Source organism: Meleagris gallopavo, chromosome 31, assembly GCF_905368555.1.
Source record: "Meleagris gallopavo chromosome 31, MGAL_WU_HG_1.1, whole genome shotgun sequence".
NCBI classification, from domain to species: Eukaryota; Metazoa; Chordata; class Aves; order Galliformes; family Phasianidae; genus Meleagris; species Meleagris gallopavo.
Window position 1 is genome coordinate 1,821,865 of NC_139434.1, and position 18,081 is coordinate 1,839,945.

At 60.9% G+C, this 18,081-nt stretch overlaps 2 protein-coding genes across 2 annotated transcripts; both read right to left on the reverse strand.

The window, feature by feature from the left end:
• Positions 1-302: 302 nt before the first annotated feature.
• Positions 303-8,963, reverse strand: ACVRL1 (activin A receptor like type 1). The gene is made up of 10 exons (XM_085212133.1): positions 8,725-8,963; positions 6,965-7,035; positions 5,977-6,201; positions 5,324-5,541; positions 5,140-5,239; positions 4,685-4,831; positions 4,338-4,613; positions 2,982-3,179; positions 1,575-1,705; positions 303-635 (listed from the first exon to the last, which is right to left on the reverse strand). The coding sequence occupies exons 1-10, from the start codon at positions 8,763-8,765 to the stop codon at positions 501-503; spliced, it is 1,542 nt and encodes a 513-aa protein (XP_085068259.1). The 5' UTR covers positions 8,766-8,963; the 3' UTR covers positions 303-500.
• Positions 8,964-10,518: 1,555 nt separating this feature from the next.
• ANKRD33 (ankyrin repeat domain 33) lies at positions 10,519-18,001 on the reverse strand. The gene is made up of 5 exons (XM_085212132.1): positions 17,952-18,001; positions 13,789-14,114; positions 13,074-13,203; positions 12,835-12,975; positions 10,519-11,869 (listed from the first exon to the last, which is right to left on the reverse strand). The coding sequence occupies exons 2-5, from the start codon at positions 14,080-14,082 to the stop codon at positions 10,866-10,868; spliced, it is 1,569 nt and encodes a 522-aa protein (XP_085068258.1). The 5' UTR covers positions 14,083-14,114; positions 17,952-18,001; the 3' UTR covers positions 10,519-10,865.
• Positions 18,002-18,081: the final 80 nt, after the last annotated feature.

Here is an 18,081-nt window from a genome sequence, read left to right on the forward strand (position 1 = left end):
TGTGCATGTGTGTATTTATGTGTGCATGTGTGTATGCCTGCATATGTGCATGCATGTACTTATGTGTGCGTGTGAGTATGCATGTATGTGCGTGCACACGTGCATGTACGTATATATACACGTATGCATGGGTGCATGCATGTATATGTGTACGTGTGCATGTGTGCACACGTGTGTTTGCGCTTGCACGTGTGCTTGCACGTGTTTGCATGCACTGAGCAACGCTCAAAACCTGCGCTGAGTATTGCACCAAACCTCCATGCACGCAATGCACTGAGCAATGCACACAGCCTGCACCGATGCAACGCGCTGAGCAACGCCGTGCCCACGAAGTGCTTTATTAAATATATTACATTTGGGTCATTAAATAAGACGGGCGGTCCCACACCCAACCGGGTGCAGTGAGTGCTGTGACAGCAGCAGGAAAATGCTGCTCTGCTTTTTTTTTTTTTTTTTTTTTTGGGGGGGGGGGAGTGGGGGGGCGGGGGGTAGGGGGGGGCTCAACGCTCCTCTTTGGGTTCGTGCAGGGAGTGCTGCAGTTTCTGCAGCGATTTCTTGATGCGCAGCGCTGTGAGACGGGCTGCTGGGCTCTGGTACCAACACTCCTTCATCAGCCCCGGCAGGGCACGCAGTGCCTGGGGGGCAAAGGGGGACAAGGGGGGGTCCTGGGGTGCATGCAGCGCCTGGGGGGCAAAGGAGGGATTGGAGGGGAGGGGGGTCCTGGGGGGCAAAGGGGGTCTGGGGATCCTGGGGACAAAGAAGGACGAGGAGGTAAAGAGGTGATGGGGAGGTCGTGGGGGGAAGGGGAGGATGGGGGGTCCTGGGGGAAAGAGGAGGTGAAGGGGTCCTGGGGGCAAAGAGGGGACTGGAGGGTCCTGGGGGGTACGAAGTGCCTGGGGGGGCAAAGGGGGGATGGGGGTCCTGGGGGCAAAGAGGGGATGTGGAGGTCCTGAGGGGTATGCAGCACATGGGGACAAAAGGGGGGTGGGAGGGGTCCTGGAGGTAAAGAGGAGGTAGGGGGGTCTTGGGTGCAAAGAGGGGACTGGGAGGTCCTGGGGGACATGCAGTGCTGGGGGCAAAAGGGGGAATGGAGGGGGGTCTGAGGTCCTGGGGGCAAAGGGGGATGTGGAGGTCCTGGGGGTATGCAGCACTTGGGGGCAAAGGGAGGACTGGGGGGGTCCTGAGGGTAAAGGGGGTCTGGGGATCCTGGGGGCAAAGGGAGACAGAAGGGCCCTGGGGGGCACACAGTTCCTAGGGGACAAAGAAGGGATGGGGGGTCCTGGGGACAAAGTGGATGTGGGGGGTCCTGGGGGGCACAGAGCACCTGGGGGCAAAAAGAGGTGGGATGGGGGGGTCCTGAGGTGCAAAGGGGGGATGGGGGGTCCTGGGGGCACAAGCCTGCTGCACGCAGAACCCCCGGCTGTGGGATGGGAGCCTTTGGGGGAACATTGTGCTGTGGTTCCCCAAAGGGTTTGGGGCAGTTTTAGGGGGTCCCTCTGCTCCCAGTATCCCCCCCCATCGTCACCTGGGTTTGTGTCCCCATTGCCCCCCCGGGGGGGGTCCCACAGTCTCACCGGGTCGGAGAAGAGGCGGTTGGGGACTGTGGGGGTCCTCTGCTCGATGCAGACCACCTTCTTCATGTCCTCGAAGCTGGGATCGCTGGGCACCGCGTCGAAGAAGGGCGGGCGGTACTCCTCCACCATGCCTATGGGGTGTGGGACTCAGTGGGGTGCCTGGGGGGCACAGAAGCTCCAGCCCTATAAGAGGGTGTGGGGGGTGCACAGCTCTGCTGCAATATGGGGCCTCAGTGGGATGGTTTGGGGGCACAGGGGCTCCAGCCCTATGCTGGGATGCACTATGGGATCTCGTTCAGGTGGTCTGGGGTCTATGGAGGCTCCAATCCTATATAAGGGTGTGTAGGGTGCACAGCTCTGCTGCAATATGGGGCCTCAGTGGGATGGTTTGGGGGCACAGGGGCTCCAGCCCTATGTTGGAGTGCTCTATGGGGTCTCTCGTTGAGGTGGTCTGGGGGGCAGGGGCTCCAATCCTATATGAGGATGCATGGGGTGCACAGCTCTGCTGCTCTGTGGGGTGGTTTGGTGGCCATGGGCTCCAGCCCTATGCTGGGGGGTGCTATGGGGCCTCACTCGGGTGGTCTGGGGGCCAGAGACTCCAGCCCTATGTAGGTATATGGGGTGCACAGCTCTGCTGCGCTGTGGGTCTTATTGGGGTGGTTCTGGGGAACAGCCTCCTGCCCCACGTCGGGGTGCACTGTGGGACCTCACTGGGATGGTTCAGGGGTCTCCAGAGCCGCCCCCAGCCCCTCTCCCACCCGATCCCGCCAGCTGGCCCCATTAATCCCTCTTAGTGCCTCCATCTGTCCACACGCATTGGGTTTAACCCCCCGTGCTCCCCCACCCCACACACTCAGGGGTCCCATTGGCCCCCAGCCCCACCCCCGTTCCCCAGCAATGCCTGGGATCCCTATGGGGGTTTAAAGGGGGGGGGAAGGGGGGGGGTGACGGTGACCCCACGCACGCAGCCCCATTAATTCAAATATTGAATCCAAAGGAACCTCGGAGAGGTCAGTGGGATTATCCCAACCAGACTGCGCCGGGGGGTCCTTCTGCTTCCGACACCCATCCATTAATTAACGCCACTAATGGGCTTTGGTGCTGAACAGCAGCGGTTGGGATGAGGGGACCTCGGTGGGGACCCCGATGTCATCCCCACGGCCACGAGGTCCCCTTGGAGAGCTGCCAGCCGCTCTGGATGCTGCTTGTTTGCTAATCAGCAGCGAGCAAACAAAGCTCTGATTGAGTCTAATGGGCCCTTTAATCAGCCAGCCGGGTGCTGACACTAGATTACAGTGTTTATAATTTACGGCTAATCTGCCGGGCGAGGGGAAAAGCGGAAAAAAAAGGGAAAAAAAATAAAAAGAGGAGGAGGAGGGGTGGAGGCTGAGCCCGCCGTGCGCTCACCATTGACGGCCGTGCGCCGGGTGATCTCCCACAGCACCAAGCCGTACGCCCAGATGTCTGTTTTCTTGTAGGACTCGAAGCAGTCGGTGCGGATCTGCTCGCTCAGCACCTCCGGGGCCATGTAACGCTTCGTGCCCACCCGAGGGTTGTGGCCAATGTCCAGGTAGTCGCTGCCCTGAGAGTGCATGACGGCCAGACCTGGGGGTGCAGGGATGGGGGGTTGGATGGAGGGGTGGAGGGAGGGATGGAGGGATGGATGGAGGGATGTGGGGTTGGATAGAGGGTTGGATGGTTGGAGGGAGAGAGGGCTGAATGGAGGGGTAGGTGGAGGGATGGATGGAGAGATGGATGGATGGAGGGATGGATGGAGGGATGGATGGAGGGATAGTTGGAGGGGTGGAGGGATGGATGGATGGATGGATGGATGGATGGATGGATGGATGGATGGATGGATGGAGGGAGGGAGGGAGGGAGGGAGAGATGGAGGGATGGATGGAGGGATGGAGGGATGGATGGAGGGAGGGAGGGAGGGATGGATGGATGGATGGATGGATGGATGGATGGATGGATGGAGGGGTGGAGGGTTGGTTGGATGGATGGAAGGAGGGAGGGAGGGATGGATGGATGGATGGATGGAGGGATGGATGGATGGAGGGATGGAGGGAGGGAGGGATGGATGGATGGATGGATGGATGGATGGATGGATGGATGGATGGAGGGAGGGAGGGAGGGATGGAGGGATGGAGGGACGGAGGGATGGATGGAGGGATGGATGGATGGAGGGAGGGAGGGATGGATGGATGGAGGGATGGATGGATGGATGGATGGATGGATGGATGGATGGATGGATGGATGGATGGATGGAGGCATGTGGGGTTGGATGGAGAGCTGGATGGAGAGGTGTGAGGTTGGATGAATGTAGAGTTGGATGGATGGATGTAGGGATGGGTGGGGGGCTGGATGAATGAATGTAGGGTTGTATGGATGGATGGATGGAAGGGTGGAGGGATGGATGGAGGGTTGGTTGGATGGATGTAGGATTGGTTGTAGGGTTGGATGGATGGATGGAGGGATGTGGGGTTGGGTGGAAGCAGTGTTGGATGCAGGATTGGATGGATGGATGGATGAGGGTTGGATGTAAGGTTGGATGGATGTAGCGTGGAACGTAGGGTTGGATGGATGGAGGTATGTGGGGTTGGATGGATGGATGGACAGAGGGATGGATGAACGTATGGATGGATGGATGTAGGGATGGGTGGAGAGTTGGATGGAGGAATGGATGGATGTCTGGATGAATGTGTGGATGTCTGGATGGATGCATGGGCAGATGGTTGGCACCATGGAGCGCGGTCTCACCCAGGTCGGCGATGCAGCACTGCCGGTTGCTTTTCACCAGGATGTTCCTGCTCTTCAGGTCACGGTGAGCGATAGCAGGTTTGCCCTGCGTGCCAAAGATCTCCACGTGGAGGTGGACGAGGCCGCAGATGATGGAGGCTGCCAACCCCAGGCAGGTCTCCACATCCAGGGTTGTCCTCTGCAGGTAGTCGTAGAGCGAGCCGTTCTCGTGGTAGTGGGTGATGAGCCACAGCTGGGTGCTGGAGTTCCTCGAGGTCATATCGGAGGCGATGAAGCCTGGATGGGGAGAAGATTTGGGTGACGGATCCATCACGATGCCATCCCCGTCCCCCAGATCCCCCGCTCACCCAGGATGTTGTCGTGCCGCAGCAGCACGGTGTTGTAGATCTCGGTCTCACGGAACCACGACTGCTCATCCCGGGAGGAGAAGATCTTGACGGCCACGTTCTCCCCGTGCCACACGCCTCGCCACACCTCGCCGTAACGCCCTTTGCCTGCCACGACCACGGCACTGCGTCACACGGACCCTCCAGACCCCAACCCTGACCCCGTCCCAGCACTACAGAATCGCAGAACTGTAGGAGAACTGGGGATCGTCTGGTCCAACCCCACATCAGTTCCAACCGTCAGTCAGGTCTCACTGTGGAATAGCTATGGGGCGACGGAGGACCCTTCGTTCCTGTGTTGGGTTGATCTTGGCCAACACAACCACCACCCAACCGCTCTCCCCCAGTGGGACAGGGGAGAACTCATTGTCTTTATGGGGTTTTGGCAAACGGGGTTGGATCTCTGCTCTCCTCACCTACGCACTCCACGAGGGAGATCTGCCGGGCCACCGTGCGCTGGACGAGGAAGGGCAGCCCTGAGCCACTGCCCGTGGTGCAGTCATCGTTCAGCAAATCCTACAGAACCGGGACAGCAGCGGTGTGAGATGGGTGGCCACCCCACATCCCTGGCACACCTGGGGACCCCAGGAGCTGCCCCACCTCCAGCGTGCTGTCTCCCACCATGGATGCCTTCAGCATCAGGTCCGTGTCCCCCAGGTCGCTGTGCTTGAAGAGGAGCAGCCTCTTGCGGCGGTGCTGGGCCAGCTTCCAGAGGAAGAGGATGGTGAGCGCCACGAGGACGAGGAGCGTCAGCAGCAGGATGAAGATCAGCAGGAGGAGGTTGGAGGAGGAAGGAGACTGTCCCAGGGCTTCTTCTCCTGGTGGGGAGGAATGGTGGGTGGGAGGATGAGGGTGGGGTTGGTCCTAGGGAGGACTTGATGCTTGGGGTTGGACATGGAGAGGTCTTGATGCCTCGGTGCTTGGGCTTGGAAATGGAACGGTGGAGTTCTTGGTGCTTGGGGATGGATGTGGAAAGGGTGAAAGAAGGCCGAGGTCCTGGCTCTTGGGGTTTGGAATGGGGAGGATGGAGGTCTTGGTGCTTCACGATTGACATGGGGAAGGTGGGCCGGCATTGGGGTCACCCATGGATGGCAGCTCTGCAGACACAACCCAAGGAGACGCACCAGGAGGGGGCACCCATCCCACATGGGAAAAAGTGACCCTAGAAATACCAAGCAAGGAGGGGGATGACCTAGAGACCCCATCCCCACATCCGCCGTGCTCCTCAGAGGGCACAGCCCAGAGCCCCGTACCTTGCAGGTAGATCTGCAGCTCGGCGTTGCACATGCTGGCGTTGCAGCACCGGGTGCCGAAGTGCTCCATCACGGAGGACTGGCAATTCTCCAGCAGGTGGTCCGAGAAGCAGCCTTTGTGCTGGGTGACCCTCCCTGCCTCCTTCCTCTTGCTGACGAAGCACACCTTGCCGGTGCAGGTGGGCACAGGACAGTGCGGCACGTCGCACGCACATTGCAGCTCATCTGCAGGAATGCACGAGGAAATCACGTTTGTCAAAGGGTTGGGGACGTCATCCATCCAGTGCTGGGATGCTGTTGGCTTTGGGGTCAACGCTGTCCATGCCGAAGAGCGTCAGACCAACTTGGGACCACAGGGTTGGGGACATCGTCCATTCAGCATTGGGGTGCTGTTGGCTTTCGGGTCTATGTTATCCATGCCAAAGACCCTTGGACCAACTTGGGGCCACCAGGAGACCCTGGAGGGGATCGCAGTGTTGGGGAGATCATCCACCCATCCAGCACTGGGATGCTGTTGGCTTTGGGGTCAATGATATCCGTGCCAAAGGCCCTTGGACCAACCAAGGACTGTTTCTCCCTCGCACGGAATGCAACGAGTTGGGTGAAGCCATCTGGCAGTGCAGAGCTGGGGCCGCATCCTGCCCACGGGGAATGTTGGGCCTGGACCCTGGGATGTTGCTTTTGGGTTCATCCCTTTGCTGCACTCCCTCCTCCCAAATTAGCTCTGCTTTTTGGCACAGAACAAATCCCTCCTGGAAGCAGCGAGTTCAGCGCGAGGGCGGCCAGACGGACAGCAGCAAGGGGACAGAAGGACGCCCTCAGCCCCACTATGGCCCCATAGTGGTTCTCATCGAGCCAAGCTTGGGGAGGGGAGGGCGATCCCAGCCTGGATCCCTGGGATTGAGGATCAGCTCCATTTCTGCTGAGCAGAGCGAGCGGTTGGGTTCCCCAATGGCTGTGGGTCTGCTCCCATTTCTTGGCTACTCACCTGCAGCGAGGCCAAGAGAGAGGCTCAGCAGCACCAGCATGGCCCCAGCGTGGGCTCTGGGGGGCATTTTCCTGCAGGAATAAAAGGGGATGGTGGGCGCAGAGCGGGGAGGAGGCAGTGGGGCATCCCTCGGGCACAGCCGTGCGTTGGGTTTGGGATGGGAGCAGCGGTGTCCCACGGGGAGGGATGTGCTGCCCAGCAGAGGAATTCATGGATGTCCCAGCTGTTCCCAGCTTCCTGGGAACAGGGTGAGGGTCCACGCATCGCTGCCCCCACACAACACAAATACCCATAGGACCCCCCACACCCCACAGCTCCGCTGCCGCCCCCCAGAGCCGTTCCCATCGCTGCCTCCGGGCAAAGTTTTGCTTTCCCGATCCTTTCAATTTTTCCTCTCTTTCTGACGCATTGTTTTGCATTCCCCCCACCCCCCCATGCACACCCCGTAGACCCCACTGCAGTCCCAAAGCGAGACCTTTTCTCACGGCCCATCCACGGCCCCCTCCCCCTCCCACCCCCCACCGCTCCCTCCGCCGTCTCCCCACTGTTCCCAATATATAAACACGGCCAAAGCGCCGTTTCCTGCAATTGAAGGAGCCCTGCCCGTGGGGCCGGGACAGGAATCAAGATTGTTTAGATTCTGCCCTTGATGGGGAGAGGCGGTCACGCAAAGCACCGCTCCAGAAGGGCCTTTCCTCCCCAAAATAGATCGCTTTGTCGGCGCTGGCGGAGAGGAAGCGCTGAGCCGAGCTCAGCTCGTCCCATTGCGCCCTGCAGGAGCTGCTCTGGGAGCGCAGAACTGGGGATAATGATGGAGCCATGGCACCAACGGAGGCTGCAGCAAACGCAGCTCGGTCACCTCGATAGGTGTGCTAGGTTTGCACACTTCCCCTTGCACACCTCCAGTTGCTCGTGCGGCGCGCAGCCCTCCTCGCGCCCCTCTCCTCGTGGATATCTTCTCCACCGCCTCCACTTGCACGCTTCTCACGCTCCTCCCCTTGCACAGACCTCTCCTTGCACACCTCCAGTTGCACTCAACTCCGTACACACCGCTCCTTGCACGCCTCCGACTGCACGCACCTCCCTGCATGCCTCTCCATGCGCAGCTCTCCCTGCGCCCACCTCTTGCACACCTCCCCATGCACAGCAGCAGTTCCCAACGCTGCACACTCCAGGCTCTGCTCTGCTGGTGCCCTCGGCCCCAGTTCGCACTCTCCCTCACTGCACCTCATCCCAGTTGGAAACAGACCCAGAACCACAAATCCGCGCTCACCCAAATCCATCTCCTGCCACCCCGCCACGAACCCCATTGTCATGGGATGCAGCAGGAACGGGGCCACCTCCTGATTCTGCTGAAAACCCATTGGGAAAAGCAGCTGAAATCCCCCCCCCCCAAGCTCCCTCATAGCCCCCAGATGTGGAGCTGCTTTGGGTACCCCCTGGTGCTAAATGCAATGGAAGCTCTACGAGAAGAAAATGGGGGTGTAGGGTGGGCTGGGGGCTGTAGGATGGCACCCAGTGACCCACAGCATCCCAAAAGACACCCCAAACTCCCCAGCACTCATCTACAGGGACGTAGGGTGGACTGTGGGACCGCACCCAGCGGCCCCACAGACCCGCATGGGGCCACAGACCCATTCCCATGGCTGCTCCAAACCCCCCAGCACTCACCTACAGGGATACAGGGTGGGCTGGGGGCTGTAGGATGGCATCCAGCGGCCCCATAGACCCACCACCACCCCAAACCCCCCAGCACTCACCTACAGCATCTGGGGACGATTCCCAGCTCCGGATCCCGCATCCCAACGCCGCGCTCAGCCGGGGATGCTGGCAGCGTTGCCCCACACCCCACAGATCCTCATAGGGCCACCTCTGTGCCCCCCGCACGGCTCAGCCCCGTCCCAGCCCCACTGCGAGCGCTCTGTGTTCGGGATGTGGGAGAAGTCACCAAAAACTGTTCCTCCTCACTGCCTCTTCCTGCCTGGCTCTGCTCCACCGCTCTGGGCTCATAAAGCATTTCCTATTGCTGAGCACACGGCCCTGCGCTGCCTCCCTTCCTCCCGCGCATCGGCCCCATCCTGCTCTGTGCCCTCGTGCCATTCCGGCCCTTTTCCAGCCCTTTCCCTGCGTTATTCCAAATTTCCCAGCGGGATGGAGCCGTGGGGGGGCTCTGTGGGGCGTGCACAGCATCCATGGGGTCCTGCGCCCACCTCAAGCGCAGCTTTGGGGTCATGGGGGGTGAGGGATGCTGCTGTCCCATTGCGTCGCCATCTGTTCCATATGGGGTTGGGGATGGGATGGAGGAGTAAAGGATTTTCCCATCACCTGCTGCCATCACCTGAGCCCGGTGTGATGGGGATGCAGGGAGGGTGCAAACCGTGGCCCCATAAATGATGCTGAGCCCCAGCCTGGAGACAAAGGGACCCCACGTCCCACTGGGATGTGGTCCTGTAAGGAATGCTGTGCCCCAGACCCGGCACAAAGGGACCTATGGACACATCCCACGTGCCACTGTCCCCCATGTGTCACCATCCCCAGTGGCACTGGGATGTAGCCCCATAATGGACCCGCTGTGTGCCTCCATCCCTTATGGCACTGGGGCACGGCCCTATGGGGGGTGCTGAGCCCCAGACCCAGGACAAAGGGACCCATAGGCACATCCCCCACATGCCACTGTCCCCCATGTGCCACCATCCCTTACGGCACTGGGGCATGGCCCTATGGGGGGTGCTGAGCCCCAGACCCAGGACAAAGGGACCCCATGTGGCACCGCTCTGCCCGTGTGCATCTCTGGGACGCACCCATGGGGGCCGTTCCCACAGTGCAGGCAGAGGAAGCGCTCCTTCCCCTTTTGCTGCCCCCGTGGTTGCAGTTTCAGTCACCCCAGATGGGGTCACCCCCCCCCCCCCCAGTGCCCTCCCCATCTCACAGCCTCACTTTGCTCCTTCCAGACCCCACTGCACCCTCTCCCCTAAGCAAAGGCAGAGCCTGAGCCCCATTCCCCATAACACCATGAATCCAAACCGCACCATGAGCCCCAAATAACCCCAGCACGACCCCAACCCACAGCACGACCCCTCCCAGAGCCCCCCCAACCCCCCCGGCTGCACAGCTCCGCGGCAGCGCTTTGAGGTCCCTCTGCTATCGCACAGATCTCCCAAAAGAGGAAGTTTTGTTGTTTGACGGCGACACAAAGCCGCCACCAAACCCACAGCAATCACGGGGGGGGTCCCAGCAGAACCTCCCCCCTCCCCGTGGGTCACCATGGGGTGGGTGATGGGAGTTTGGCACAGGAGCAGCGGCGTCCCTGGGAGTGGGGGACCGAAAATGCGCCCAAGGAGCAGAGCCTGGATCAGCCCCACTGACCCCAGAAGGCAAAGGGTGAAAACCCCGCTGCCCCTCTTTTGCATTTTTGGGCTTGGTTTGCAGCTCTCAGCTTGGCGCCCCACATCCGTGCTCCCAGTGCATCACAGCTGGGGAGCACACCCACACCCAGCAAAAGGCAGCTGCATGGCATGCGTGGGTCCCCAGGGTGGTGGGGGTCCCCATGGGTGCAGGAGAGGGGTCCTGGGGTCCCTCTTCCCTGAGCTGTTGGGTTGTCCCATATGGGAGATGCTCGCTGCAGCCCCGGGGTTCATTTGTTGAATCAACGCTGTTAACGTGGCAAACTCTTCTCCTTTAATAACGGTCACATTCCACGAGATCAAGATTTCTGTGAGACCAAAGAGGCAAAAAAAAAAAAAAAAAAAAAAAGCCCCCCAACCCCCCCAGAATCCCAACCCAGAACGCAGCCCCTCCATCAGGATCCCACCCAGCACCACGGGGCCAGCAGAGCCACAAGAGCTGGAGGCCACCCCAAAACCTCCAGCAGAAGAGGAGTCCGCATGGGGCCCCCCCCACCTCAGCGCCCCTTTTTCCCCTTTTTCCTCTTCTTTTCTCCCTCTGCCTCCTCGGCTGCTCGCTTCTCCTCCTTCAGCTCCTTGTACCTCCATTTGGGTGGCTGTAACAGCGCCTTGTCGCGGGCACGGGGTCTCCTCTCCCTCCCGCACGCCGGAGGTGAGCTGGCTTTGCTCAGCTTGATCCTGGGCACACGCTCCCCGGGGAAGATGCAGTTGGCACGGAGCAGCCGGGGGAGGAAGCCCAGGAGGCGGTGACGGCGCGATGCCATCTCCACCACCGCTCGGTCCAACGCAACTTGGCCATTGCCAACTTGTTGGCCGTGCCCCACCAGTTGGCCGTGCCCCACCAGTTGGCCGTGCCCCACCAGTTGGCCGTGCCCCTCCAGTTGGCCGTGCCCCACCAGTTGGCCGTGCCCCACCAGTTGGCCGTGCCCCTCCAGTTGGCCGTGCCCCACCAGTTGGCCGTGCCCCTCCAGTTGGCTGTGCCCCACCAGTTGGCCATGCCCATCCAGTTGGCCGTGCCCCACCAGTTGGCCGTGCCCCTCCAGTTGGCCGTGCCCCACCAGTTGGCCATTGCACGCTGCTGTCCCAGTGCCCGGCTCCTGGAGGATCTCCGCCACCGAGAGCCTCCGCTTGCCCACTTCGGGTGGGCTATCAGGGCAGACAGTTTGGCAAGCAGTGCTCACAAAGGGGCTGGCGAGGGAGGTGGTCATCCTCACCATGTGGTCCAACACACCGTCCTCCTCCGGGTCACGGGGGATGCGGAAGGTGAAGAGGGAGCGGATCTTCTCCGACAGCCGTTGGCTGCGGGATTTGGGGCTCAGGGCTTTGGCCACCAGTCCGGCCAGTGCCGGCCACTCGGGGAGGTAATGGGTGCCAAACTGCTCGGCCCGTGGGCGCCGGAGGAGGGTCCGGATACGGACGGTGGTCTCAAAGCGGCCGGTGAAGGCGGCCCACTCCTTGGCTGTCTTCCCTTTGATGGGGTCAACGGCATGCAGGTCGGCTCCTGGGGGCAGGAGGATGCGAGAAGCATCACCAAAGTGTCACTGCAGCATCAGCACAAGGATCCCAGCCAGCTCTCAGAGCACCGTGGAGCTCATGGGATGGTTGGGTCAGAAGCGTCCTTAAGGATCATGGAACCATGGGATGGTTGGGTAAGAAGGGAACTTAAAGATCCCAGAGCCATGGGATGGTTGGGTTGGAAGGGACCTTGAAGGTCATGGAACCATGGGTCAGCTGGGTTGGAAAGGTCCTTAAAGATCATAGAACCATGGGGTGGTTGGGTTGGAAGGGACCTTGAAGAGCATAGAACAATGGAATGGCTGTGTTTGGGTGAGAAAGGTCCTCAAAAATGAAAGAACCATGGGATGGTTGGGTTGGAAAGGTCCTTAAAGATCATAGAACCATAGGATGGTTGGGTTGGAAAGGTCCTTAAAGATCATAGAACCATGGGATGGTTGGGTTGGAAAGGTCCTTAAAGATCATGGAACCATGGGATGGTTGGGTTGGAAAGGTCCTTAAAGATCATGGAACCATGGGATGGTTGGGTTGGAAGGGTCCTTAAAGATCACGGAACCATGGGATGGTTGGGTTGGAAAGGTCCTTAAAGATCATGGAACCGTGGGATGGTTGGGTTGGAAAGGTACTTAAAGATCACAGAACCACAAGATGGTTGGGTTGGAAGGGTCCTTAAAGATCATGGAACCATGGGATGGTTGGGTTGGAAGGGTCCTTAAAGATCATGGAACCATGGGATGGTTGGGTTGGAAAGGTCCTTAAAGACGACAGAACCATGGCATCACAGAGCGGGTTGGGTTGGACTGGTCCTTAGGATCACGGAACCATAGAACGGCTTGGGTTCGGGTGTCCTTAAGCCCCCCACCACATCAGTGTGCCCAAGGCCCCCTCCACAGCCCTGAGCACCCCGGGGATGGGGCACCCACACCTCTGAGTTGCTCCCGTGGGTCTCACCTGCCAGCAGCAGCGCAGTCACGCAGTCCTGCTGGCCCTGCACCGCCGCCTTCATCAGCGCCGTCAGCCCGCGGGCGTCGCGCCGCTCCACGTCCAGCGCCGGGAAGTAATTCAGGAGGTAATTAACGATGGTGATGTGCCCTTAGCAGCAGAGAAAACACCTTTTTGTGCTTAATGAGGGATCCTTGTCGACCCCTGTGTTGTTTTGCTATGATCCATCCGGGGGCTGCGGTGCCCACCTGCCTGCGCGGCCATCATCAGCGCCGTGTTGCCCTCGGTGTCCTGCTGGTTGACATCCACGTAGGGGCAGTGCCGCAGGAGGGGCACGATGTCCACGAAGCCCCGGCAGCAGGCGACCATCAACCCGTTCTGTTTGGGGGCAGCGCTCCGTTCGGGACCTCAACCCCACACCCCGACCCCCAAGGTGGGGAGGTTCTGCCCCGTGGATCCGTGCAGCCCCACTGAATGGCGCCTGGGGAATCCCGACCCCCCCGGGGTTTTGCCATCCCATCCCTCCCGCTCCAGCATCCTTTGGGATCGGCCCATTCCCAGCAGGTGCCCCCATTCCCAGAGCAGGGGAGGAAGGGAAAGTTCTGCCCCACTGATCAATGCAACCCTACTGCGTGGTGACCGGGAGACCCCGACCCCTCATGGCTCTGCCATCCCCTCCCTCCTACCCCCCAAGTTCTGCCCCATGGACCCACGCAAACCCTGGAGACCCCAACCCCCATGGCTGCCATCCCATCCCTCCTGCCCCCTAGGTTCTGCCCCATGGCCTCATACAACCCCTGGAGACCCCAACTCCCCATGGCTGCCATCCCACCTCTCCTGCCCCCCAGGTTGCTCCCCATGAACCCATGCAAACCCTGGAGACTCCAACCCTCCATGGCTCTGGGATCCCACCCCTCCTGCTCCAGCATCTTCCAGGACCCCCCCAGACCCCTCCCCGCTCACCCTGCCATTGATGTCCAGCTCTGTGGCCTCCCCTCTGCCCACCCCACACCGCAGCCGTTCCCGCAGCAGTTGGGCATCGTTGCGCACGCAGCACTGATACAGACTCAGCTCCCCAGACCCCCCAACCCCGTGTGGGGGCTCCGAGGAGGGATAGACTGAATCTTCAGAGCAGATGCTGCTGCTGTCTGAGGGCTCCAACCCGGCGCTGGAATCATCTTCATCCTCCTCATCCTCATAGTACAGCTCAGGGTCGGGGGCTGCAGCGCTCTCCGCTCCGCTGCGCTCATCGGTCATCGGGGCTTCGGGGGTCCTGGGCTCAGTGCCGTCTGTATGGGCACAGCGTGGGTGGGGGGTCACGGTCCCAAACTGACCCCAGTGTGGGAATCGGGGGCACGAGATGGGCGGGGAGTGGGGCAAAAACCCAACCCCATAGCGGCCCTGTATGGGGCAGCAAAGTCCCTTCTGGGGGGAAGCTATAGGGCAGCAAACTGAGCTGCACCACAGCAGCTATAGGGCAGCTACAGGGCAGAGCTGCACCCGCAGCAGCTATAGGGCAGCTACAGGGCAGAGCTGCACTTACAGCAGCTATAGGGCAGCTACAGGGCAGAGCTGCACTTACAGCAGCTATAGGGCAGCTATAGAGCAGAGCTGCACTTACAGCAGCTATAGGGCAGCTATAGAGCAGAGCTGCACTTACAGCAGCTATAGGGCAGCTATAGGGCAGCTATAGGGCAGAGCTGCACTTACAGCAGCTATAGGGCAACTATAGGGCAGAGCTGCACCCACAGCAGCTATAGGGCAGCTATAGGGCAGAGCTGCACCCACAGCAGCTATAGGGCAGCTATAGGGCAGAGCTGCACCCACAGCAGCTATAGGGCAGCTATAGGGCAGAGCTGCACCCACAGCAGCTATAGGGCAGCTATAGGGCAGAGCTGCACCCACAGCAGCTATAGGGCAGCTATAGGGCAGAGCTGCACCCACGGCAGCTATAGGGCAGCTATAGGGCAGCTATAGGGCAGAGCTGCACCCACGGCAGCTATAGGGCAGCTATAGGGCAGAGCTGCACCCACGGCAGCTATAGGGCAGCTATAGGGCAGCAGACAGATCTGCACCCCCAGTGCCCAGAGCAGCAGCCCAGGGCCATCAGGTTGCAATCAAACCTTCTGCTCCTCAGCACCCAACCCCATAAGTGACCTCAGCTGCGCCGCAGCGCCGAGGAATTCTTTGCAGTTCCCTTCTGTTCTCCCATCCCTCCCCAAAGCCCCCAGTGGGGTCACGCAGCCTCACCTGGGGATGCTCACACCTTCACTTCGGGTTCCTCAGACCATTCCTGCTCCCACCAGGGAGAAAACCCCCCTGTGCCCCCCACTCCCCCCCAGCGTCCTGGATGGGGTTCAGCCTTTGCACGCCCCTGGCTGCGATTCCTCTCACGTTGCCGTGGGCTCAGCCGCTCTGGATCCTTTAATTCCACCTGCTGCCAAAAATGGCTCCGTCCATCCTGAGACGGATCAGGGCAGGATTTAACAGCCTGAGCTGCACGATCCAGGCCTGGGGGGGTGGGGGGGGGGTCACACCACGGGGCTGCTCCATAAACCCCCCCCACAGCACAGCTCAGCTCAGCCCAAAGCCCCCCCTGCATCCCTCCGTGTGGCTTCACTGCTGGGGTCAACCTGGGAAGCCGGCAAATTTCTGCCTTGCAATGGTGAGGCTAATTAAGGTGTGCTAATTAAGTTCTCACAATCCCTTTGGAGCCATGCGTTAGAGCCATGCATGCAGCCCAACGCCCTCTGCAGCTGCAAAGCTGCCATCCATGGGGCTGCAAGTGCTGCAGGGGGGCTGCAAGTGCTGCAGGGGGCTGCAAGTGCTGCAGGGGGTTGCAAGAGCTGCAGGGGGTTGCAAGTGCTGCAGGGGGTTGCAAGTGCTGCAGGGGGTTGCAAGTGCTGCAAGGGGTTGCAAGAGCTGCAGGGGGTTGCAAGTGCTGCAAGGGGTTGCAAGAGCTGCAGGGGGTTGCAAGTGCTGCAGGGGGTTGCAAGAGCTGCAAGGGGTTGCAAGAGCTGCAAGGGGTTGCAAGTGCTGCAAGGGGTTGCAAGTGCTGCAAGGGGTTGCAAGAGCTGCAAGAGCTGCCAGAGGGACATCCCTGAATTTCCCCTCCAGAGGTTTTGTGGTTGATGGGAGCTGAGTGTTTTCATGGGGGGGGGGGGGCTGAACTCTGCCCTCGTTCTCATGGAAAAAGGCAAAAAGGCCCCAAATCGGAGCTGTGCTCCCAGAGCGGATCCCAAAGGTCGCTGTGCTCACACCCTCCTGGAAGGAGCAGAAGGATCCCAGCTGCTGCTGTGCTCATCACCGGGACCCGGCTCTGTGCCCACAGCGTCCCTATATCCCTTCCAGGACCCAGACCCAAAAAATCCCCTTGATTTCAGTGTCTCTCAGATATTCCCATGTCTCTTTCAGGACCCAGACCCCCCCCAAATCCCCCCAGGTTCTGTGCCCCCAAAGGGTCCCCATGTCCCTTCTAGGACCCAGAGCCCCCAGCACCCCTGAATTCTGTGTCCCTGTGTCCCCTATGACCCTTCCAGGACCCGGACCCCAAATAATCCCCCATTGGGTTCTGTGCCCCTGAAGTGTCCCCATAGCCCTTCCAGGACCCAGACCTCCAAAATTTCCTTCAAATTCAGTGTCCCCAAAGTGTCCCCGTGTCCCTTTCAGGACCCGGACCCCAAAATCCCCCATTGGATTCCATGTCCCCGAATTGTCCCCATTGTCCCTTCCAGGACCTGGACCCCCAACCCCCGCTGTCCCCCCCCCCCCGGGCGGTGTCGGAGCCGATTGAGCTCTTATGGGGTCACCGGGGGTCCCTGAGCCGCAGCGCTGAGCCGGGCGCGTGAGGTCAGGGGGTGGGATTTGGGGGGGGGGAGGGTGCGCGCTCCCCCTCCCTCGGCGGCGCGGTCACGCGTGGGGCCGCAGGGACGCGCGTGTGGACGGGGCAGCGGACGCGCGCAGAACCGCCCGCTGCCGCCAGGGGGCGCTGGAGAGAAGAGGACTGGAGGAGGGGATGGGGGAGGATTTGGGGGTATTGGGGGAGGGGGCGAGAGTGGGGGATATGGGGAGGTACGGTGGGGATATAGGAGGGCATTGGTGGGGTATAGAGGGGACACTGGGGGGGCATTCGGGGGGTATTTGGGGCTTATTGGCGGGCAGGGGGATATGAGGGGATATTGGGAGGTATGGGGGGTATTTGGGGGGGCATGTGGGGTATTGGGGGGGTATTGGGGAGCATGGGGGAGATATGCGGATATATTTGGGGGTATGGGGGGTATTGGGGTAATGGGGGGATATACGGGAGTATTGGGGGGGCATGAGAGGGGGAAGGGATATGGGGGGGTATTGGGAGGTATGGGGGGGGAGGGGGGAGTTATGGGGGGGTATTGGGGGGCTTGGGGGGGCTCTGCTGTTGTCACTGCTATGGAATGGTCCCAGGTGTGATAACACCCCCCGCCCCCCCCCCCCCCCTCGCCCCCGCGACCCAAGGGGACAATGCAGATCCATGGGGACACTATGGACCCATGGGGACACCGCTGATCCATAGGGACACCATGAACTCTTAGGGACATCACAGACCCATGGGGACCCATGGGGACATCCATAGGGACACCACGGACCCTTAAGGACCCCAAGGACCACGGGGACACCACGGACCCTTAGGGACACCATGGACACTTAAGGATGCCACGGACCCTTAGGGACACTCATAGGGACACCACAGACCCTTAGGGACACCCATAGGGACACCACAGCCCCCTGGGGACCCCCCGCAGCATCCCTCGCTCTCCCATTGAACCCATGGGCTTTAAATCACTGCTGACGCCCGGGAGCAGCAGCGCAGGTTGGGAGGGGGGGGAGCAGAGAGGGGGGGGGATAATGGGGAGGGGCTTCAAGGCCGCTCTGATCTTTCACCCTTCGCTCCGGGTCCGGCCCGGTGGTCTCCTCCGGGTCACCCACCCTCAATTCCCGGCATCTCCATCACAAAACGCGGCTCAATAACTCAGAACGGAGGGGAAGCGGAGGGCGGGGATGGGGAACCGGAGCTGCGGTCAGCGATGGGTCACGGCCGAGGGGGTGGCAATGGGGGGGGGGGGGGGGTGGGACAGAGCCGGGGGTGTCACCTGGGGTGTCCGAGCCTCCCCCGATGTTGTGATCCTATGGAGGATGTGGTCCGTCAGTGGGGAGGTGATGGGGAGTAATTGGGAGGCACTGGGGGGGGGTATGGGGTGGCACTGGGGGGGGGGTATGGGG

Coding starts and splice junctions, on each gene's coding strand:
- ANKRD33 (XM_085212132.1), bottom strand. CDS start 14,082: ATGACCGATGAGCGCAGCGGAGCGGAGAGCGCTGCAGCCCCCGACCCT. Junction 13,204..13,788: donor AGCTGGACATCAATGGCAGG/GTGAGCGGGGAG, acceptor GCCCCCAAACAG/AACGGGTTGATGGTCGCCTG. Junction 11,870..12,834: donor GACTGCGCTGCTGCTGGCAG/GTGAGACCCACG, acceptor TCCTGCCCCCAG/GAGCCGACCTGCATGCCGTT.
- ACVRL1 (XM_085212133.1), bottom strand. CDS start 8,765: ATGCGGGATCCGGAGCTGGGAATCGTCCCCAGATGCTGTAG. Junction 4,614..4,684: donor GCGGCACGACAACATCCTGG/GTGAGCGGGGGA, acceptor CTCCCCATCCAG/GCTTCATCGCCTCCGATATG. Junction 3,180..4,337: donor GTGCTGCATCGCCGACCTGG/GTGAGACCGCGC, acceptor CTGCACCCCCAG/GTCTGGCCGTCATGCACTCT.